Genomic DNA, 22779 nt, shown 5'->3' with positions numbered 1-22779 from the left:
CCACCACGATAAGATTCAACGCCTTTGCGCCAGCATATTCATGATGAGTTCTCAAGGAATGACCCGCAAGAGACCTGCGCCTGGGACAGTACCGCCTGTTCATCCTCAGGTGAACCCTGTACCCAACTTCCCGACCGCCACCGCGAACCCTGGCTCTCAGCTTTCGAACGATCAATTCTTACAATGGGGCCAAAACCCGCCCGCTAATGCCATCAACACCTCCGCCTTCTCCGATCCCTCATACAACCCCGCAGGCTTTGCGCCACCCCAAGATGTATCTGCACCGGCTGCGACAGCATCTAACCAACTCGCCCGGCGACAGGCGAGCCAGGTGGTCAGCCGAAACCGTGGCTACGAGCAACCTCCTGCTTCATATGTGGAAAACAGCGGCAGCAATGGAAATGGGGAGAGCGGCGCATGGGGGGAGTCTCTAGACGAGCTCTACCAGCGAGCCTTGGCTGCAAAGAGAGACTCACAAGCAAAACGAAAGCAAATCCCGCCATTTGTACAGAAATTGAGCAGGTATGATATATTTATCGCTTTCTGATCAACTGCTGTGCTAATTGAGGACCGCAGCTTCTTGGACGAAGATAAGAATACGGAATTGATTCGATGGTCCGACGATGGCAATTCCTTCGTCGTTCTAGATGAAGATGAGTTTGCAAGAACATTGATTCCCGAACTCTTCAAACACAACAACTACGCCTCATTCGTCCGGCAGCTGAACATGTATGGCTTTCACAAGAAGGTCGGACTTTCTGATAATTCAATGCGTGCCAGCGAACGGAAAAACAAGAGCCCCAGTGAATACGCCAACCCTTATTTCAAACGAGGCCACCCAGATTTGCTATGGCTCATTCAGAAACCAAAGAACGCAGGAGGCGGCGGTCATACGAGCAAACCTAGCAAAGGCGGCACACGCGTGAAGACAGAGGATATTGATGATAACGAGATGGACGATTATGTCGAAGAGCGTGCACCAGCTCCTCGCGATAACCGTGCTCCCCGACCACAGCAATTGTCATTAGTCACCGATAGCTCTGTACCCAATGATCAACTTTCTGGGGTATATCGCGAACTTCAGGCGATTCGCCAGCAGCAATCAATCATTTCGACGACAATCACCAGGCTGCGGAAAGAACACGAACAACTCTATGCCCAGGCAGCCAACTTCCAAGAGCAACACACTCGCCATGAGAACTCCATCAATGCCATTCTAACATTCCTTGCAACTGTATACAACCGCAGCTTGCAGGGAGAGGGTGGGCCACAAAACCTCGCAAATTCTTTTGCGGGGGCGATTTCGCAAGACCAAGGAAACATTGTAGATGTTGATGATGACTACCTTACCAATGCTCTGGGATCAATGACTAGCCCGAATTCCCAGAGAGCAATGAAGAAGCAGCCGCTGCTTCTGAAGGCTCCACCTACAGCGGATACATATACCCGGGCCTCCACAATTTCACCATCAGCTAGTGGCTCTTATGATACGCGGTCTCGTGGTCATGCTCGGCAACCTAGCGCCAACCAGCATGGCCATGTGGAGGAGGTCTTTGACCACAGCCCCCGACCAAGTGCTCCAAACGTTTCTTCGGGACAGCCGACAGATGAGAATTCCCCTCAACGGGACATTATGTCTGTAATCCAAAACTCCAATGCACGCAACGGACTCTCAACAAACTTCTCCGAGTTCCCCAATGTGCTCTCCTCCCTCGAAAACCATGGTGGTAATGTTCCCCTCACGGCAAACCAACGCGCCGATATGCTTCGACTCATGGCCAACGAGACAAATTCAGCAGAACCCAACACTGGTGTATCACCGAACAACGCCCTCATCTCGCCGACTCCACCACCCATGCCGCACAACTACTCGGGTAGGCTCGCCAGCACACGACAAGAGATCGACAACCTAGTCAAGATGCAAGCTGAGCAGGATCGTTCCGTCCAGAACTTGACTAGTCTTCTCCAGCCGCTGAGTCCAAATGGTACTATCCCCGGTATCGAGACTGATGGCAATGTACCTCCCCCACCACTTGATCTCGACCAAATTTTCAACAACGACTACTTCACCGACATTGGAGATGCAGGCTCCGATATGAAGAAACAGGCCGAGAATCCAATGAGTCACTTAGGGACAGGCCAGAATACACACGATCCTGTGGGGACTACGCAAGGCGATGCCGGAGACACCAACGACCTGTTCGATTTCGATCACATCCCTGCCGAACCTGACCTCTTTGAAACCTCTCATCATGGGCAGGTTGATCCCACCTACAACTATGGCTTCGACGGTGTCGGCTACGATGAATCTGGGCGTGTGATTGAGCAGCTGACGGATAGTGAAGCTACCAGTCCCGCAACCACAGAGCATCCAGGCGAAGCTATGGATGATGGTGGCAGTGCGACGAAACGGCGCAGAAAGGCGTGATTCTCTCGATGGCGCAAGAAATACCAGATGGAACAAATTCACAAGCACGGACTAGAGCTTGGATGGAAACAAACCTTCTCGGCGTACAATTAGGCGTTTTCCTGTTGATATGGGGGTTATCCACGTGCCTGGGGAAATTTGACCGGGCTGTAAAAACCTATGATGATCCATGAATGGTCCAATTATTGGAAGTTTAATGAGATACCTTTGCTTTACCTTATTTCTTGACCACAGATTTAATATGTAGCCATTATTTTGAACTATTTTCAAATCTACTGATTTTTGAGGATATAATACAGTGACCGCACTTCCTTGTTATTGCACTGCAGAAAGGATATCCGCTCTCAGCAACCAAATCCGGAACCTCGATACATATTTGAAGTGGGATAAGAGTGGATACCGAAGCCTACCTATGGTTACCCGTAGATCACCCGAGATCCGAGATCTAGGTACGGCCCGACATACTCAAAAACATTTGGAGAATTTCCAAGGTTAAGAATCAAATTTGCCGGATCCTATCAGGAAGAATCAGGGAGGGGGGATGGTCAGTTTAGGATGCAAACCGTAACTTGAGCCCAGACTGATACCGATTATTAGGAAATAATGATTCGAGAGATCTCAAATCAATCCGATCACTTTCGAGTAAACTGTGCACCATCTCAGTGTGGCCATACACACTAGTTGTCAGAACCTACCTACGGTAGTATCTTAATATTTCCTAGCGGCTTGGAAAAGGGAGGGGGAGGGCGGTTTCCTTTGCAGGTTTCTTGGATCCGGATGCGCCCTGTGCTCAAGTAAACATTCGACGATCTGTTCGGACCTAATTGCAGCTGCAAAATGCATGCCAATCTCTGCTCTTTTCAAAGGATGATACTCGTTGAGTTTTATCCCAGGCATACTCAAAAGTAAGTTGGCGATATCTGACACGTCAAAGCTAGACGCCACTATCAGCGTGGCTTCTTATGTAGTAGCACCTGGGACTGACAGCCGAGTCCTGAACATTGAAGTCTGAGCGCCGGAAAGAATACAATATTGCCTTGAGTGACTTGGAATGAGCGAAATTTATGTGTGCAACCGTACCCATCGGGCTAGTCTGGCTCTATTCCGGCTATGTCTAACAACAGCTTGCCCTGGCAGCATGTCCTTTCTATGCTGCAAGTGGATTAGGCGACAAGCTTTCGGGGGGTCACTTTTATAGTGATTTGGTTAGCAAAGAGGAGCGCTTTGACCACATCGATATGTTCTACCCTCGTCGCGAAGTGAAGAGATGTGCTTTTGTCAAGATTTCGTTAAGTTTGGATCGACTCCTTTTTGCACCAAAATCTAAGACGCCAAGCTGGAATGTCCACATCGGGCTGTTTTGGCGAGGGCTTTGTGAAGATTGGGTGCGTGCATGTTTATAGACAGAACTAGCTTTGATTGACTTTATAGCTGTTTTGGTAAACCCTATGGGTTGTCGATCTGCTGTTTGAGATCACGGTACCTGAAATGTCTAGTATAAAGCGGGTTTCTACGTTGAACTATAGAGGATCTGAGCAACAGTGTGCCACAGCCAGAATATTTGCAACTTTCACACCGAGCTACCCCAAGTCTAGGCTACTCAAGGGAAGGGATCCGTAAGAAAGCATTGTCAGTTTCAATAGTAGTCAAAGGCCCCTAGCTGTATGGAGTAGATACCTTTGGGGACCTAGCCACGGAGACAGCTAGCTGAGATATAGAAAATCCTAAAACGTCCGGAATATAGCAGTATTGATCTCGCTTCCTCTCTATCATTCCAATGCCTTAGCTAAATGAACTAGGCCCCAGTTCGACAGAAGGTTTTTGTAGATCGGAGGCGCAGTCATAAAACGTAGGCCTAAGGTACCCAAGGTGACCGCCCCTCCCAAGTTCTCCAAAGTTCTCCAACTCTCCCACTCTGCACTGACTTGGTGAAAATGCCTCTACGTCGTCCCCGGCAAAGATCTCTCTCTGGGCCCGTTTTTAGATGGCTTCGCTACTAGGAATCACATTTGCATATACGCAGTAGCATAATCCGACTCAGGCACCAGTATAGGTATCCCGTGCTCGAATTATTGCGGCTCTTCATTCCCTAGTCCGGTCTCTCTCCGCGCACTTATTGAGGATGTAAAAAATAAAACGGGTATAATTCGATCTCATTTCGGTGCTGTACATAATCTTCGCTGCATTCTGATCTGGCGAATACGAAACACGCTGCTTCGGTCTATCTACCGGCTCTATGAGCTCCACCTTGCCGATCGTTATGAGTTGATGGGGTACGAAATGGAGTGCTTTTTCTTTCGATCAGACTGGAATTTGGGGGATATACCAGATCCCAAAGATGAAGACCCTCTGCGTTATGCTATGATCGCTCCGATTATGGAGGAATTACATGAGGCAGTCATCTGGAGATTGAGTTTGGGTCTGCGCAGAAACCGAAAGCACGTATTTCGGGAGGAGGATGAAGATCCCTTACCCCCTTCACCCCGGAAAAACTGCCTGACAGGACAAAGAATGTCGACCTATCGATAAAAGTCTGTTGAGGCTGTCAGTCCCAATAGAGATGTTGGATGATGAGGGCAATCTGGTACTCGAGAAGAATGGTGAAGGCCGCAACTTTACCCGGCACAATATCACCAATACAGGCTTGTTCTACACTATCTAGGGCGATTTGCTTCTCTGGTCATCACTTCAAGTTCACTGACCAATTCCACTTAAACCAGCAAGCCTCTGTATAACTCTACCTCGTTGTGCTCGCGACGGTATGCATCGGCTATCTGTTGCATTGTTCTCTGGTCCGGAATTACATCGAGCCCGTTCATATTCATCCTACGAAATATCTCCAAATCTACTCCGTAGAGATGTTATTATGCTCCCTCGGGTACTTCAAAAAAAGCAATTGCATCTGATATATCCATTTCCGCCTCCCGATCGCGATCTGCAGCGTAGATCCTCATCAGCTTCCGCTCCAGGGCCCATTCGATCGGAGCGGCTAGGATCTTAAAGCTTTCTCCTTTAAATAACGATAACGCGATGTTCTGTTTCTTAGCTAGTTTAAACAGGGTTTGTCGAGCTTTTGGGGCACAAAGATAGCCATAGCTTCGTTGATCCAGTTCATCGTCATACTGTAGTTGACGTGCCACGGTGCGCATAGTGCTATGAAGGGCATTCTGAAGATTCTTGTCTGCGGCAAATTCTGGGTCAATTAAGTAATCGACATCACCTGTGCTGTCACGGTTCTTGAGATACGACACGGCAAGAAAGCCACCCCCAGTAATCAGTCGGATTTGCGCGAATGCAGTGAGCCAGATGTTCTGTCCTATTTCATAATCCATTGCCATAAGGCCTTTTATTACTCTGTAAATAGCGTTTACTTAGTGTTATTAGACTTGCGTTTTACATCTATGTTTAGGAAACTCGCCGTCTTAGAAATCCTTCGCATTGAGATACTTCTTCCGTTCAGTCACGACGGACACATCTTTGCGAAGGAAAGGGAGTATGTGTTAGACGATGAGATCGAAGACAGGTGGTAGAGATGAGATTTTATATATTTCTGGGTTTCTTGGGTAGGAAGCTTCCAGGGCCGAAGACTCAGTCATTATGGTTGGTGTGTTGCTTTCGGCCATTATTGGTAGAATCTTCCAGGATACAGTGAGACTGGCACGAGAGAGAGCGAGGCGAATATATAATCGTCACTCCCAAGAGTCTCTATATATGTGCGTGTCTTGAAACTGCAACTTTTAAGATGCTAGCGCTTACCTACAGGACAACCCTGGAGCGACTGGCTAATAGTATTCAACGAGTAGCATAATATACTCTGGATACAAAGTTAGAATATTGATAGATGAAGATGTAAATGATTGACATTAAAAAAATAATAACATTTAGCGCCCCTTATCCCATTCCAAATCACCCACTCGCTCCCGTTTACGCTCACGCTCTCTATCGCGCTGGAATCCTCGCTTTTTCCCAATCACCTCCTTCTCTCGCTCACGAGGGTCAATCACCATAAGTGAGTCTGCCTCGCCTCCATGCTCGCGCTTCCAGTTCAAGTCTTTACCTAGGGTATCCTTCCCAAATCGGAGTTCGTGGGAGAGCCAACCTCCCTCTTGTTGTTCGGGGTCGTCCGCCTCTGCTTCCGGGTCGTCCCATGCTTTGCAGGACTGGCAGTTTGCAATGAAGTGCAGATCGCAGAGTTGGGTCTCTTTGTCTTCTTCTTCTTCATTTTGATTGTCGGTCTCTTTGTCGGTGTGACTTTTGCTATGTGATGCTGTCGTAGTTGGTTCGGGTTTATTGCTTTCGAGCTTGGCTTTGAAGGCGTTGAAGAGCTGCAGTGCTTCTCGCTCAGCGGCACTACTAGGCCCTGTCCCATTGCGACTGGAGCCATTTGCAGTCCCTGGAGGTGGCCGTTTCCGTCCTCGGATTGAAGTCTCGGGGATCATGGCTTCGAGGGCGGATTTTTTTCGGCCTGTTTCCTTAGGACCGACGTCGACGTCACGGCGCATGGATGCCATTAGAGCGGCAATCTGAGCGTTTGTCCGTGACAGCTTGGACTCCTTTGAGGGGGGGCATCCGGGGTCGGGGATCGAGCAGGCGACTCAGGGTCAGGCAGGGGGAGTTGTGCTTCTGGCTCTGGTGTCTTTGGGCGCTTTTTACGCTCTGTAGATGGTGATCGATCTCGGGACGGTGACCGGGGCCGTTTGCGCGGCTGCGACAGGGCTTCTGCTCGGGGTTTTGCTTTTGATATTTCGGGCTTTGCATCTGGCGCATCAACCACCAAATTGGTGTTAAATTTCGGCTTCGCTGGGCGCATGGGCATTTCTTCGTCTCCGTCGTCTCCAAAGCTCAGAAGCGTCTTCCCGCCTTTAGTCGCCTTCTTCTTCTTTTTGGGTGCGCCTTTTTCTGCCTTCCCGGCAGTTGAGACTGACTGTCTGTCCTTTAACTTGCCCTCCAATGGCCCCAGTTCTCCAACCTCGCAGGATGTCACTTTGACTGGATAAACAGGACGCTCGGTGCCCGCAATGCGCTCCGCGTCTGCAATCTTCAACACATTGTAGATGCTGTCCCCTTCCAATCTCCCGAAAATTGTACATTGTCCATTCATTTCACGCTCCGTGTTCGCTAGCGTGATGAAAAATTGACTGCCGTATGTCCCGTCCTCGCTCTTGGCCATTCCTAGCAAGCCACGTCGATTGAAACGTAACCGACTGTGCAATTCATCGCGTAGAACCACCCGCTCTTCCGGGTCCCGAGCTTCAGGGTCAAATTCGAATTCCGGGTATTCATAGATAGACGTTCCGCCGGAGCCAGTGCCAGTGGGATCACCGCCCTGGATCACAAAATCTGGGGCTACCCGATGGAAGATTGTGCCAGCATAGTAGTTGTCCTTGCAGTGCTGGAGGAAGTTCTTACAGGTGAGAGGGGTCTGGTTTGCGAAAAGCGCGATCTGGATAGGGCCAACCGTTGTGTTGAGGGTGGCAGACGCAGTGGGATTGGGCTCGCTGGTGTATTGGGAGGACATGATAGACAATTTACCAGCTTACAGCGCACGACAAGGAGATAGGGCGCAGATTTGGAGTATATTCGGGAATATGGACATCCCTCTTGAGTGTTGCGATTCAATGGGTGGGTTTCTTCGATCAAAAGCTCGGCGAGAGAAACGTCATGGCACGTGACGTCGATCTAGCCCTTGTTTACCTGATGTCCAAGAATATTTAGGAAAATAAGATTAATTGAAAAAGGAATGAACATCATTTCCTTTCAAATTAACACTACGTGACACATTTCGCATTTCTCTCGCAATCTTGGAGATCAAGGACTTGTGACTAGCCAGGTAATATGAGATGGGAGGTTGTGCGTTGGGCATGGAATTTTGTCGCATTTGGGAAACAATCAATAGCAGTGGGAGCTAAAAGTCTTTTTGGTGGATATTTCGAGCGCATGCTGAGCATCTTCATCGGGCCTGATTTTTGGTGGTAGTGGATGCTGGTAGGTGGCTGAATGATTTGAGGAATATCAATTCGCCCGGCTCACCGAATCATCACCGAGAGATCTTGTTTTGCGAGGAGATATTGGCATTGTGTCGGTTGCAAAATCGAGACTTGAGTCCACGATTGAGAGACAGAGGCCAACCTTATATTCACGATCCAAGAGAATGTAGTCTTGGGATCATCACGGCGGGGTGTTGGTAAAGATCGAGACATGAACAGCCGCAAGTGAATCGCATTGGGAGTAGTCCGGGCTGCAGGCGAGTCGCATTGGGAGTAGTCCAGTGTTGTCGCGTAGGGTAAGATTACTGATCGTCGTCATGATGTGTCGAACACGGAGTGCTGCTTGGTGGAGCCCAGCAGAAGATCAACACTGGGCGAGCTTCAGTTCCAGCAGGCCGGATTCACACCGGTTGTCCCTCTGAACGAGGCCGTGAAACAATCATCTGCATCCGCATCCGCATCCGCATCTGCATCTGCATCTGTTTGGTGCTGTTCCTGTTCCGAAGCCCTGGCATGGAGTCCTAACTTAAACCGCAGACGACGCAAAGTGCGTTCAGAGATACCATAACCTTCTTGCTGTAACGTGTTGAGCATAGCCTTATCGGTCAGCCTATGCTGTATGAAAAGCATCTTAATGCGCCCATGCAAAACCTTGTCGCCTGTCGTCGTCCGGTGTCGCTTGCGAATGCCCCACTTGCGAAGGCGGGACTGGATGGTTCGCTCCTTGACTTGGATATTATGATAACTTTCGAGGGTGCGGCTAATAGAGTCGCTACTGATGCCATGGTAGTAGAGAGCAATGATCTCATCCCGGTAGGGTTCTAAATCGATTTGTTGGCGAGGCATTCTGGGTTGAGAAGAGGTGGGGAGAGAGTTTGGAAATTTCGAGTGGTGGACTCGACTCAAGGCGGTGAATCTGCGGGATGGTCACTCGTTTTGATCTGGAGGTTTTTTGGTTTGGACGAAGAGATGTTATTGAGAATTATTATGTTGAATGGATGAGCAAATAATTGACCTGCAAATCGAAGCAAATCGAAACGAATTGGATCCGACAGGTTGTACGGGACATTCAGATATAGTTACATGCAACATATCATGTTGGATTGTATAGTTCCAAAATCAATTTCAAGGTATTATTGCATTTTCATAGATTCATCAAGCATTGCGAATCCTATCAGGCAAGTCACAGACTCAAAATTTACCCACTTGTCAGATCCATTCAGAGGAACCAACAATCTAAACCTTTTTATCCGCCTCCACAGTGGCAGGCGAGCTCATTATCTCAGGGCTAGCCTTGTTCCGCTTTGCAATGCGGAATCCACCAAGGAGGAAGAAGGTGGCCTGCAAGCCAAGGATGACCGCGAGGGTAACCATTGCACCAATAACACCCGCCACAGCGAGTGACATCCCCGAGCCACTAGTGCTAGAGGTGCTAGCAGAGGCGGAGTCGCCGCTAGTGCTGTCTGAACTAGCGCACTTGCCGTCTGTGTTGCCGCACATGGTACACCACTCGTCATCGGAAGTGATCGCGATCTCCCTGGTCTTCGAGGAAAATTCTTCCCAGGAGAGAAGCTCGTTTGACTGGCCGTACAGTCGGTATGCAGTAGGCTCAGATGAGCCAGTGATGGTACCGTTGTGGAACAGGAAGCGTACGCTAATATCGGACTTGTCAATTGGGAAGTCCGTGCCACTGGCGTTCGTCACTAGTTCGAATACCATTGACGAGGCGTAGTCTGGGATTCCGGTGAAGTCGACGGATGCAGCAGGCATCTGCAAAAGACCGAAGAGAGCGAAGATGGTGCCGTAAGAGCCGAATCCGATATTTAGCTTGGACTTGCCCTTGGTAGCAATGGTCTCGTTGAGTCCAGCCAAGATTTCGCCCGCCAGGACGGCACCGTCGATGGCACGCACTTTCTCGGAGGAGTTGTAAGCCAGGTTAAATTCATGGCTTCCAGCTAGAGCAATCAGCTGATGATATACCTCGTCAGTCAGGTCTGACTTATGAGGGAATTGACTGGTAGAGTTATGGATTTTGCCGACATTCAAGTAGTCGAAGATGGTATAGGCGTTCTTGAAGGTCATATCAGACGAGGCAAACGCGCCGTCTAGCATAGGGGAAAGTGATTGGTAGAACTCCTTCGTTGAGGATAGTAGCGAGGTGTACATTTCAGAGAAAAAATAGTTGTTGCTGCTCACAGTTGCCTTCTGGCATCCACTGGAGCCTTGCAACCAGGTAGAATCCTCAGCGTTCTTGCTTGTAGTGGCAGGCGTCAGCTGAATGAGCTGATAGCCGTTCAACGGTGCCTCAACTACACTTCCATTGCCCAGGGTCTGGGAAGCCACTTTCCCCACGGGAGGGTATACACCTTGTAGGAAACCAGTGGCGGAGTTTTGCAGTACGGTATCGGAGGGAGCAGAGGCACTGATCTGCTTTGGGTTGACAACATCGGCACTAATGCCCTCGATCTGCTTGGAAGATTCCGACGAGATATATCGCTGGTTGTAAAAAGACCCTGAGTCAAAAACCTCCCGATAGCCCAAGTCGGTCAGTTGAGTGCTACCGAAGATCTTCGGTGTGCGGTCTCCATGGCGGGCGAAAATATACGCACCGAGCACACGCTCAGCATCAACAACAGGTGATAGAGAAGCAGCCAGCAAAAGGCCGGACTGGATAGAATACCACATAGTGAAATAAGAAAGCTAACGGATAGATCGAAAATTAGCAAAGTAGTAAAATCCCGGGGGGGGGGGGGGGGGAAGCCTTCTTATCTAGTCCACAAGTGTGAAAGTTGCATATGCAGGTTGCGGGCAAGACCCCTTGACTCTTCCCCCTCAGGGTCTTAGGCTCTTCAAACCCTCGTAAGTTTAGAGCGGGGAAACAGATAAGTGTATGAGTCTGCAAGTAGTCTGAGAGTAGTTTAGTGGAAGAATTTCATCAACTCATTTGGTCAAGTTAAATTAGCTAATTGAAAACATCTCCGCGGTCGACCGCGGAGCTGCGATAGCAGAGAATAGCGGAGAAAAGTCTAGATTGAAGATTGAAGATTGAAGGTTGAAGATGAAAATGACGTATAACAAATAACAAACGAGTTACTATATTACTCAATGCTTGGTTTTATTCAAAAAACAAATTTAAGACAAATTCTTGCTCCTTTTCGCCTCCAGACTCCCAAAAGCCTACCCAGATTGCTACATTTATATGACATGAAGAAAAAAACCAGAGATTGTTTGAAACATATCACTTGGCCTTATGCCACTGTGACACCCTTATCATCCATTAACTCACATCCATTCCTTACAACGCCGACGAGCCCTCCAGTTTGAATAGCTTCCGAACCGCCCCCTGCAAGTCGCCATTCAATCTCGGCCAGTCCCTCGAGCCATGTGATACGTGTTTGAGCGGGGACTTCCAGCTGTTGGAGTTGGTTTGCTAGTGCGGAGAGGATGTCGGCCAAAGCTAGACCCTTACTGGACTTGAGGGTTTGCACGGTGTTCAGACAGGAAGTGACATCGCTGGTGGAGAGGATAGTGGTCATGATTTCTTGAATATCGGACGGATGCGGGGCGGCAATGCAGTCGTAAATCGTCGCATTGGTGATAGTCTCTGGCTCTGGACGAGGGGCCTTAGGAGCATCTCTCATCGGCAGCGGGATACCTAAAACATAACATGGGTCAGTTGGGCTGGAGATGAGCGAGAAGAAAGGTAAAGGAAATGAACTTACTGCTGGCAAAGCATGCCTGAAGCACGTTTAGGGCTCGTCGCATATCACCTTTGCTCAGGGTCACTAGACTATCGACCGCTTCAGGCTGTATCCTCACACCCTCCTTCTCAATCACTTTGTCGACCAAGGTCCGAATATCTACTTCCTTCAATGGACTGAACCGAAATCTGGTACACCGGGACAGGAGTGCCGGGGATAGCTTATGTGTGTAGTTGGCAATGACGCAGAATCGGGTATTAGCCGTGTAGCGCTCCATGATACGGCGGAGGGCCATTTGTGCCGTCGAAGTCATCGCATCGGCTTCGTCTAGGATGATAAGCTTGTAACCTGCCAGGGAGGATCCTGTGGTGGCTTGGGGGGCCATGTTGAAGATCTGTTTGGTGCCTGTTTTGTGTTCACAGTAAGCTTGTAGTTCAACCCGAAAGTCCTATGCCACGAACTTGCAAAGGTCTTGATTTGTTCTCGAACAACATCAATACCGCGATCATCACTTGCATTCAGCTCCAATACCATCTGTCGCATGTTTTTGGTGCCGTAGATCCGCCGCGCCAGGGCCAAGATGGTGGATGTCTTTCCGGTTCCTGGAGGTCCGTAGAGGAGGAGATGGGGCAGTCGCTGTATGGTAATGTTAATCAGAGGCTATCTTGTATCTATCATTATAGGCATTTGTTACATTTGTATCCACGAATCGGTTGATAGTAGCGAGAATGTCTTGATGGCCAGAGACATCATCCAGGCTGCTCGGTCGGTACTTCTCGACCCTAACAAGTGTGTTAGTAATGGAACACAATCTGTACAATTCTCAAACTCACCAAGGCAAATTATCTTGAGCTTCAACTGGCAGATCAGCGACAGTTCTCTTTTTTCCACTGGCGTTTTCGGAGCTGAATTGCACGTCTTTGGGCGCATCCACGTCCATTTCATCCTCATAGTCCGACATGGCGGGCGTCTCTTGAGAGTAGAGAGACTAATAAATCAATATGAATAGTCAAGAAGAGTAGTTGAATCGTGAAAAAAATGCCCAAATGGTTTGACGCGTTGAGCGCGTAAAGAGGCTCGGGGCGGAAAATCATGGAGCTTGGGGACTCCACAGATGACATCCCTCTGCCTAACCTCCAACGGGTCAACTTGTCCCCCCAGTCTCATTGATTGAAACTTCCTACAATTTAATTCTCTGACGTACTCAAAATGCCTGTATGTTTTGATACCCTAGCTGTTCAAAGCCCCTTATTGACCAATGCAGGCATACCACTCCATCTTCCTGGAGGACCGCGATGTCCCCGTGATAGGTAGGAGGACTCCTAGTCTAGCGCAGGAGTTCCTGGGCTATGAATCGACATTTAAAGGACCAAATTAACCATCGGGTATCTCCTAACTAGGAAACTTCCCTATTCTTCCTCTCCGAACTCGTACTCGCGGCCCCGCATACACATTGCCCCCGCTTCCCAACACCGACGACATCGATGTGTCGCCAGAAAGTGAATCATATGATTGCGTCGATGAAATCCTATCACTGTTCCGAGCCAATGTCTTGTTCCGCAACTTTGAGATCAACGGCCCCGCGGACCGCATGCTCATTTATGGAACTCTGTTTATTAGCGACTGCCTCGGAAAGGTCAAGCCAACTATGAATGCCCGTGAAGCGGAAAAAGTAAGTTTTGAGATGATATATCAAAGGCCTGATATAGTAGAACTACCACTGATAATAGCATTTCTAGGCCTTGACTAACGCCGCCCTCGACAACTTTGCTATTCCCGGTGATGTGTCGTTCCCGCTTAACCAGGCCTTTGAGCCCCCGCGTGACCGCCAGGATGCCGAGACTCTTCGCCAGTGAGATGCTCGCCGCTATAAATTGACGAGCAATTCTAGCTAACCGGTTCTTGCGATTCTAGATTCATCTCGCAGGTGCGACAGGAGATCGCCATCCGCCTACACGCTAGATTATACACCGGCGGAGTCGGGCCATCGAAGGTAAGCCGCAGCAAACAACAAGCTCCTGGTTTATTCCAATAACTGATCAATCCTAGTTCTGGTTGAGTTTCACGAAGAGAAAGTTCATGGGAAAGAGTCTCTAGATGACGAGCGTTGCTGTATATTGTTTGATGAAATTCAGCGTATGAATGAATTTGATACTTGGTTCAAAGCCACACCGAACGCTTTGCGTAGCGATCAGACAGGCTTGGATGTGGATCCTTGCATATCTGGGAGTCAAACCCGTCACCAGACTAGCCCTACCTCGACGGCCTGGCCAAATAAGGGGTAGCAGCTAGAATAAGTTGGATCACACGAAAAATGAGAAGTAAGTTGTGGTACTTGTACATTGGAATGCTATTCGATCTATTTTGAGGGCGTTTAGGGCGTTCATTCATGAAACCTAGGATATCATCTCCACGGCTTGATCACTGATCGGGGTAGATGTCGTTTCCACCTTTCGTCGCTTGCGAACGTTGCCAGCAGCCTGGATATTCTGTGCGGTGGGAAACACGCGAATGCCATGGAAGAGATATCCCTCTGCGCCACCACGTCCAGTCATGAGAGGGTGAGTTCGACCAGGCAGAACTTGCCAAGGGCGCACACGCGACGTTTGCAAGGTAGGTGGAAGGAGAATCGTTGGATCAACCACGAATTCTTCATGAAGTGAGGTCAAATCGACAGCCGCCTCTCCTTCGGAACTCTGGGACTCCAATTCTCGCTTTTTGTTGATAAATGCTGTCCTTCTAGCAGTGGAGTACATGTCTGTCAATTCGACCAGAGACTCGACTGTCGGAGAATACACGACAACAGGGGCAGACCCCGAAAGGAGCGGAACCATTGTCTTCAGGACGCTTGCTGGCTCTAGCAAGGTGGCCACGATTAGACCGTCAAAGTTCCCGGCCCGGGCCTCATCCACAACTGCTTTAACTCGCCCCCATCGATTACGTTTGTGGTAATACGCAGTGCGCTTGCTTTGTTTAAGCTCTGCCAATTCCTCTGCGGGTATGATGGGTGGTTCGTTGGCGTAGAGCGGATCGGAATTGGGGTCAGCCAACTGCATCCAGGAGATTGACTTGAGGTGGGTGTGGAGTGGGTGGGATTCATCGGGGTTATTGGTGTCATATCCAAAGAATTTCAAGAGTGACAAGTTCGGTTGTGAGTATGGGTGGATAACGGTGATGGTGTTGGTGGTAGCAGACATTGGCTGTGGACGTATGCGTCGGGGCTTTGAGGGACCATTGGTATGTTGAAATTCTGCGGCATTGTGGGCTGGAGCATCTTGCTCTTCTGTTGGGTCTTCGTCGGCATCGTGAGGATATAGAATTCCCATGCGCTCAGCCATCGCGGCGACCACAAGTCCGCCGGTCTCATCAACAATGGCATAACGTCCATGCGGCTTCATTCCCTCACCTACCTCAATGTCTCCACTATGATGTACATTGCCCCAGCACCCGATGAGACCAATGTGTTCGTCCCGTAGCTCCATCGTCTTTTGCGCATCCCGTTCTTCTAGCAAATAATTCGCGAGAAGGCCGACGTCCAGTGGGAGGATGGTGAATCGCTTCAGATACTTCTTGCGTTTCCGCAGTGTGTATTTGGCAAGAGAAAATGCGGTCTTTTGGTCTATTGCGCTGTGCGACTCCAATAGCTTTGCGACAATCTCTTTTCCCGCGCCACCGGCCTCTCTCTTCAATTCTTCAATTTCCTCCAATGTCAATTTCTGGGAAGAGTTTTCGTCATTGATTTGACGATTTGTTCGCATTGGTACTCCATTTTCGCCTGTTTCCACGTCGTCACCCTCCACATCTCCCTCCCCGTCCGCTAGGAGGGTCTCCGCATGCAACTCGGTTGCTGACACGACACGTAGCTGGTGGCCAGTGCTGTCGCACGCATCCAGGATCTCAAAGGTGAAATAGAATGGTCGTCCAATAATCTGATTGGCGGTAAAGCTACCAAATCTACCCAAATTGACGACTCTGGTCCAATGTTAGTTCTTGTGGGATCTTTCCCCGCATAGAGTAGAGAGTACGTACGTATCGGGAATGATCTGGATGAGCCTTAACTGATCCGACTGGAGCCGGATAGCCACGAACTGACCCGGACGAATATAGGAATGCATGATGGCGATGGAATAGCTGTGCCTCGAGCTCTTCCACAAAATTGTTCTGGGCGACTTTTATGGCTGATAGAATGATAGCCAATCAGAGGACGAGGATACTCACATCCGGGTCATAGATAGTCCGGGCTATTGATGCCTTAAACTGATGCATATGATGCCTTAAATTACTGGACCTGTTCCATTTCGTCATAATCTCCAGCATACGGCCTCCATACCGTACCAGAACCGCATCCCGCTAGTGATGGCCTTTGAGGCCACTCTTGCATGTGAATAATACAGTAATACATATACTGGCGTTGGAGCTACCCCCAGGTCAACAATCGGAGTGGATCTGCAGAATCCGGGTGCCTTGCGAGAGACAGTCTAGGATCATTATCCACCTCTATCATTACCCTGTACTTTGTTCAACATAGCTTTCTCTTCATCGGGGAAGAGTATAGCATTTCAGAGCTCAAGCTTAAAGAATAAGCTATTGTCCATCGATTATTACGTATACGGGCAGGGCATTCCAGCCCCTGCAGCCCCAGCGCAAGGCGTTTTCCCTATACCTAGTGGCTTGTTGGTATTATTTTGAGCCTACATCCTGAATCCACTCTCAGATCGAAAATACAAACTGTTCTTGGGTGTCCTACATACTCTCGATTGACTTTGAAGTGCTTTATTAGCCTTTCCATCTCTAGAACTATACGCAAATCAAACCTGCACCCCCCCCCCCCCAAAGGTCAACGGACGTCTTCATGGGCCTGCGCAAACAGCCCCCACCGCGTCTAGAGAACATTAACAAGCCAAATCCTCGATCGAACCCACGTTCGCCCAAATCACCCAACTCAGCATCCTCCCAACGCCCGACTCCTTTGAACCGATTTTCTTCTGAGGACTCTATCTACTCCCCCGATCTCAACACTTCACCTGCATTTGACCTGATGCCACTTGAGGAGGCACAGCGCTCACCGATGGGGTCTCCCACCAGCCAACCGCCAAACCCATGGCCCGACAATAACGGAAGGCCAGAGGATGGCCACTCCGGTCAGTATAGTCAGTATGAGGGAGCATACCAGGACCCTGCAAATACCAACGCTCACTGGGGTCCACACACGTTGATCGCAAGTCAACAACCAGGAGCGGGCGAGAATGCGTGGCGGTCAATACCCGATGCCACTGAGGCTTCCACTGGGGAGCTACCGGTTCAGCTACAGTCGAATAACCCATTCCTGAAGCCCAGGCCAGCAGAACATACTCAAGAGCTTTTGGATCGTAATGAGTGGGGGCGCGATTCACATACGACTTCAAACAGTGACCCATTGAGCCAAAGTATGACATCACTTCCTTCTGGAAATTCTCTCAAAATCATATTTGTTAACAACTTACAGCCGACGGATATATTCCGATGACTGCACGGCTGTCTCTTTTAGATGAGCCCCACCAAGAATCCCCATGGTCCGAGGCTCCTTATCCCTCTCACTCCGAGCAACGGGCTGTGTTAGGCAGCCATCACATCACTGATAAGTCACCGTGGGGTTCTCAAGAGTCGATCAAACTCTTGGCCCCCCAGGAAGTATACCTACAAGGAGTTCAGTCTAATCCATATGCCCCGGCAGTTGCTGTGCAGCTGTCTGACCACTCTGACGGGGAAAGCCGTTCCCGCGCACAATACAAACCTTCATCCACTGGTGGGATGCTCGGATCGGACGCTGGCATCAACACTCCATCTGTTGCTCTTAGTAGTGGAACCTCCGCCACATCCCATGAACTGATTGATTTGGGTGCGTCGAGCGCCACTGACAATTCGAGAGTCGAGACCGGTTCTCACGCTGCGTCTTCAGTGTGCTCAGAACCCGCCATGAATGGAGCAAGATCATTGTCAAAAAAACAAGATCTCGCATCTTCCCTGGTGCACCAACCACAGCAACTCAAAACAAAGCCCATTTTATCTGTTTCAGAAGCTGCACGACAAAAGGAGCAGAGATCAGAAACATATACTATTCGACACATCCGATGGACCGATCAAAGTGGTCGACTAGTGGAGTCCCCGATTTTGGTCCAAAATCAAAACGGACCCTGCCCGCTGCTAGCCCTTATCAATGCATTAGTGCTGCGAGCGAACCCCAACACTCGCCCACCAATCGTTAGAGCTCTGTCAACCCGTGAGCAAATATCTCTGGGCCTGCTTATTGAGGCGATGTTTGAAGAGCTGACAACATGTCTGGGTCCCGAGGAGGAGTTTCCAGACATCGAGGCCCTCACTCAATTCCTGACAATGCTGCATACAGGTATGAATGTCAACCCACGTTTGACAATGGTGAGTACATGTAACGTATCCGTCGAGGGCTACCTATACTTACTTGGTATTAGGATTCTATGGAAGGATTTGGCACTTTTCTCGAAACTAGTGACCTTCGACTATACAGCACATTTGGTATCCCATTGATTCATGCCTGGCTAGCCCCTTGGTCTAGTCCTGTTCATGCTGCAATGTCACGCACTGCGCAATATTATGAGGATATCCAAATGCTGCCTTTTCGCAGACAAGAGCTTGAGGACCGCGTGGGGCGAGGCGAGACACTTGAACCCGAGGAAGAGAATATCATGGCGGATATCCAAATAATCCAGCAATTTGTGGAAATTGAGAATGCGACACAATTAAGCCCATTTGGCTTGACACAGCTGTCAACTAAACTTACGCCCGGATCTGTCTCCATCCTTTTCCGCAATGACCATTTCTCGACTTTATATAAACACCCGCAATCCCACCAACTCTACACTTTGGTTACCGATGCTGGTTATGCGGGCCATGCCGAGGTAGTTTGGGAATCTCTTGTCGACGTGACAGGGTTCAACACAGAATATTACTCTGGCGACTTTCGCCCCGTGGGCGCTGGTCCCTCGGCCACATCTGATCCTGCTCCCGCACCCGGCACATCGAATGAGCCCACTCATTCTCCAGGCGCAAACGAAACATCAAAATCCCCTGAGCCAACCCAAGAACAGAGTGATGCAGACTATGCGTATGCGCTCTCACTTCAGTTTCAAGAAGAAGAGCGACGCGAAAATGCTAGGAATCAGCAGGCTCGCGATCGTCGTACGTCTGCCCCAAGTAATTCTTCCAATCGACCATCACCTTCACCCCGCTTGAGCAACGTACCTACTCGGTCTTCAAGTGTTGCCAATGCGATTGGCTCTCAACCCAGACCTCAGCCACAACATGTGCCCGGGGCTGAGGACCCAAACGCACCCCCTCCTCCCTATGAACAAGCTACCAGTGGGCCGCGCTATTCGCCCCCTGACAGAAGGTCATACGGCGGTACTCCAGGAAATCAATACCCTGGGAGCCGGAATTCACGGAATCGAACCCCACAGTATTCCCACCGACCACGCCCATCTGTGCGTACAGGGGGTCAGAACATAATGGAAACAGAACGGAACAAAGACTGCATAGTGATGTGAACAATGCAACCGGAGAGGACGAGAGACTATACTTTTTCTTTTTTTTTTACGCCAATGCCCATACTGGAATGAATATGACGTGATATGCCTTTTATAATGTGTATTGTAGAGAAACCACATGTCTTTGATTAATCCGTATGACTCTGACTCCATGTGAGACTACTACATACCATGTACAATGTACTCCGTACAACATATAGTTTCTTGTTCCTCATTCTCCACGGGTTTGTTAAAACCAAGACGGACCTTGTCCGCGCCTTCTACAGGAGCGGGGCTAATAACCACATACAAACCAGGTGACATGTGAAATGTCCACGCTATTTTCGGGCTTGTCTCGAATGGATTACATCTAATTTGCTCTGAGATTGGGGAAATTAAAGGACTTGCAGCCTATTTGTGGAGAAGCCTTCTGATTGGAGGAGTTATTGCGCCTTTTCCTAGTTATTTCCCAGCTAGCCTTCCCCTGGGATAAAGGCACAAAGTATGCAATGGCAATCTATGCCGAGCATAAGAATACCTCATCTACCGGCTATTTAAGTCAAAGGAGGCGTTTCGGCATGCTCCAATGCAGTATTCGTGAGGGAAACGATCCACCGGTCCACCGGCCCACAAGATTCACGACTGGGACTAGGGGGGTGGGCATGGTACTATAAAGAACTACTATAACAAAATTGGCCAGCAAGTATAAATATCCTTGAGATTCCCATGTGAATTTTGTCTATCCAGCTTTGCGAATCATTAAGATCCGTAGATTCCTTCTGATAGTAGATCTTACCATGCAGATTATCGTTTCTGGTGCCCTCCTGGCCCTGGCCGGGATAGCCCAGGCCCAGGTAGCAGGCTATGGACAATGTATGAATCTTTTTTCCCCTTTTCTCTTAGTATTTGCCCTTGAACTAACAGGTGACATATAGGCGGAGGCAGTGGGTATACAGGAAGCACCACTTGCACATCAGGCTTTGTCTGTGTTTCGCAGAATGAATGTATGTGAATACCAGCAGGTACATTAGAGCTCAGTTGAATTCATACTAATATCTTTTCGAGGGTACGCTCAATGTATTCCAGGAACAGGAACAACAACCAGCAGTACCACAACCACTTCAGCAGTGACCACTACCAAGGCCACCACGCTGACAACGACCTCCAAGTCCACGACGCAGACAACAACCGCGAGCGGGGCTGTTTGCACTGGACAATTTAGTGCAATTTCAGCTGCTGATTTTGTGTCTCATCTACATCCCGGTTGGAATCTGGGAAATACCCTTGATGCTGTTCCCGATGAGGGATCTTGGAATAATCTCCCAGCTGTGGCATCGACATTCGATACCGTGAAGGCTGCCGGATTCAAGAGTGTCCGACTCCCAGTCACCTGGGCTTATCATTTTACCGGAAGCTCACCGGATTGGACCGTTGACCCAGCATGGTTGCAGCGAGTCTCCGACGTGATTGATATGATTGTGGCCCGTGGACTCTACGTTATCGTCGATGTGCACCATGGTATGATATATATGACCTTGTATTCAAGATTGCGATATATTAACACAAAACAGATTCATGGGTTTGGGCTGATATTTCCCAATCTGGAGCCAATCTTACCATGATTGAAGAGAAATTCTACAGACTCTGGTATCAGATTGGAACCAAGTTGGCCTGCAAATCCAATCTTGTTGCCTTTGAGCCTATCAATGAGCCTCCTTGCAATACAGCAGCTGATGGTGCCGAGCTCAACAAGCTGAACAAGATCTTCCTCCAGGCTATCAATGACGCTGGTGGCTTCAACTCGCAAAGAGTTGTTACTCTAGTCGGAGGTGGCGAGGATAGCATAAAAACTGCAGACTGGTTTGTTGCACCCTCTGGGTTCTCGAATCCATATGCTATCCAGTTCCACTACTACAGTCCTTGTGAGTCAAAAGATGAGTCTACATAATCGAGTTGAACTGACTGAGTGGCTTTTAGACGAATTTATCTTCAACGCTTGGTAAGACCATAGACCCAGCCCAGCATATCGGCATTATTTACTGACTCCAAACAGGGGAAAGACTATTTGGGGCTCTGACAGTGACAAGGCTACTGTAAAGGCTGACTTCCAGAATCTGCGTAACGCTTTCCCCAATGTACCCATCGTTCTGGGTGAATACGATGCTTCACCCACCAACACCGAGCCCGCTGCTCGATGGAAGTACGTTGACTTCTTGATCAAGACTGCAGCCAGTCTTGACATCTCCTGTGTGCTGTGGGATAACGGATTGGACCACTTGGACCGAACCACCGCAGTCTGGCGTGACTCTAACTCACTCTCGATCATCACAAAGTCCACCGAGTCTACTGCAAACAGTTTGCCTGATAGCACTGTGGATGATTATGCAACCACTCAGTCCTCGTCGGCTTATATTTTCCATCAGTATGGAACCGCTGTGACTGCACAGACTCTTCCATTCCTCTTCAACGGCAACACGCTCTCGTCAATCAGTGACTCTACTGGTGCGAAGTTGTCTTCGGGTACAGACTATTCTGTCTCGGGTGCAAACATAATCTTCACAGCTTCGTACTTATCCAAGTATCTTTCGTCCACGACAGCACCGGGTATCGTCGCCACTCTAACCTTGAAGTTCTCCGGGGGAGACTCGTCCCCTACTATCCAAATTGTTCAATGGAAGACTCCAACTCTGTCATCAACATCGGCAGTGGCGTCTGCTGTCTCTGGCTCTGACCTGTTGATTCCAATAACCTGGGGTGGAGTAAAAACTGTTGCTGCAGTAAAGGCTTTGACCAAGAGTGGAAAATACCTGGTCGATGACTGGACATCATACTTGGGTCCTATCCAGCAAGCGAGAACTGTAAGCTGAGCTCAATTCCTCTTTGTGTGCCATTTTTCAATACTAATATATCAATCTAGACCTACAGCAGCCAGTTTAACTGGGACGACTCCCATGTGATCCTCACTTCATCTGCTATTAGCTCTGTCATCTCTGCTGGCGAATCAGCCGTCTTCACCTTCGAGTTTTACCCGCGGGATAATGGTGCTGTGAATGCCGTCAACTTTACTTTGACTGTCTGATGGAATTAAATCTCAATACTGGGGAAATAATTTGACAATATTATAA

The 22779-nt window shown here is 49.1% G+C and overlaps 10 protein-coding genes across 10 annotated transcripts; 4 read left to right on the top strand and 6 right to left on the bottom strand.

Annotated features, from left to right (window-relative positions):
• Positions 1-43: 43 nt before the first annotated feature.
• On the top strand, positions 44-2428 carry N7479_005145 (heat shock factor family protein; the record flags this gene model as incomplete). Its single annotated transcript, XM_057252842.1, has 2 exons — positions 44-522; positions 577-2428. The coding sequence occupies 2 exons, from the start codon at positions 44-46 to the stop codon at positions 2426-2428; spliced, it is 2331 nt and encodes a 776-aa protein (XP_057106704.1).
• A 2864-nt stretch (positions 2429-5292) lies between these two features.
• Positions 5293-5760, bottom strand: N7479_005144 (uncharacterized protein; the record flags this gene model as incomplete). The annotated part of the gene is made up of 1 exon (XM_057252841.1): positions 5293-5760. The coding sequence occupies one exon, from the start codon at positions 5758-5760 to the stop codon at positions 5293-5295; it is 468 nt and encodes a 155-aa protein (XP_057106703.1).
• A 549-nt stretch (positions 5761-6309) lies between these two features.
• Positions 6310-7946, bottom strand: cwc27 (putative peptidyl-prolyl cis-trans isomerase; the record flags this gene model as incomplete). The annotated part of the gene is made up of 2 exons (XM_057252840.1): positions 6310-7022; positions 7082-7946. 2 exons carry the CDS (start codon positions 7944-7946, stop codon positions 6310-6312), a joined length of 1578 nt encoding a protein of 525 aa, XP_057106702.1.
• An 850-nt stretch (positions 7947-8796) lies between these two features.
• N7479_005142 (Clr5 domain-containing protein) lies at positions 8797-9261 on the bottom strand (the record flags this gene model as incomplete). The annotated part of the gene is made up of 1 exon (XM_057252839.1): positions 8797-9261. The coding sequence occupies one exon, from the start codon at positions 9259-9261 to the stop codon at positions 8797-8799; it is 465 nt and encodes a 154-aa protein (XP_057106701.1).
• A 390-nt stretch (positions 9262-9651) lies between these two features.
• Positions 9652-11100, bottom strand: N7479_005141 (Histidine phosphatase superfamily clade-2; the record flags this gene model as incomplete). The annotated part of the gene is made up of 1 exon (XM_057252838.1): positions 9652-11100. One exon carries the CDS (start codon positions 11098-11100, stop codon positions 9652-9654), a length of 1449 nt encoding a protein of 482 aa, XP_057106700.1.
• A 563-nt stretch (positions 11101-11663) lies between these two features.
• On the bottom strand, positions 11664-13077 carry N7479_005140 (replication factor C subunit 3; the record flags this gene model as incomplete). Its single annotated transcript, XM_057252837.1, has 5 exons — positions 11664-12070; positions 12138-12521; positions 12578-12752; positions 12811-12898; positions 12950-13077. The coding sequence occupies 5 exons, from the start codon at positions 13075-13077 to the stop codon at positions 11664-11666; spliced, it is 1182 nt and encodes a 393-aa protein (XP_057106699.1).
• A 248-nt stretch (positions 13078-13325) lies between these two features.
• Positions 13326-14213, top strand: N7479_005139 (actin-related protein 2/3 complex subunit 3; the record flags this gene model as incomplete). Its single annotated transcript, XM_057252836.1, has 6 exons — positions 13326-13331; positions 13381-13426; positions 13517-13788; positions 13856-13968; positions 14031-14109; positions 14166-14213. The coding sequence occupies 6 exons, from the start codon at positions 13326-13328 to the stop codon at positions 14211-14213; spliced, it is 564 nt and encodes a 187-aa protein (XP_057106698.1).
• Positions 14214-14512: 299 nt separating this feature from the next.
• On the bottom strand, positions 14513-16231 carry trm6 (tRNA 1-methyladenosine methyltransferase subunit GCD10; the record flags this gene model as incomplete). Its single annotated transcript, XM_057252835.1, has 2 exons — positions 14513-16088; positions 16146-16231. 2 exons carry the CDS (start codon positions 16229-16231, stop codon positions 14513-14515), a joined length of 1662 nt encoding a protein of 553 aa, XP_057106697.1.
• Positions 16232-16968: 737 nt separating this feature from the next.
• Positions 16969-19675, top strand: N7479_005137 (MINDY family deubiquitinase; the record flags this gene model as incomplete). Its single annotated transcript, XM_057252834.1, has 3 exons — positions 16969-17542; positions 17602-18530; positions 18584-19675. The coding sequence occupies 3 exons, from the start codon at positions 16969-16971 to the stop codon at positions 19673-19675; spliced, it is 2595 nt and encodes an 864-aa protein (XP_057106696.1).
• Positions 19676-20451: 776 nt separating this feature from the next.
• On the top strand, positions 20452-22733 carry N7479_005136 (putative extracellular endoglucanase; the record flags this gene model as incomplete). The annotated part of the gene is made up of 6 exons (XM_057252833.1): positions 20452-20527; positions 20780-21172; positions 21226-21576; positions 21632-21653; positions 21708-22512; positions 22572-22733. 6 exons carry the CDS (start codon positions 20452-20454, stop codon positions 22731-22733), a joined length of 1809 nt encoding a protein of 602 aa, XP_057106695.1.
• Positions 22734-22779: the final 46 nt, after the last annotated feature.

This window comes from Penicillium vulpinum (assembly GCF_028829585.1).
Source record: "Penicillium vulpinum strain IBT 29486 chromosome Unknown utg000003l_segment0_segment0, whole genome shotgun sequence".
In the NCBI taxonomy this organism is placed as follows: Eukaryota; Fungi; Ascomycota; class Eurotiomycetes; order Eurotiales; family Aspergillaceae; genus Penicillium; species Penicillium vulpinum.
Note: the sequence above shows the minus strand (reverse complement) of the source record. Positions and strands in the feature narration are given on the sequence as shown.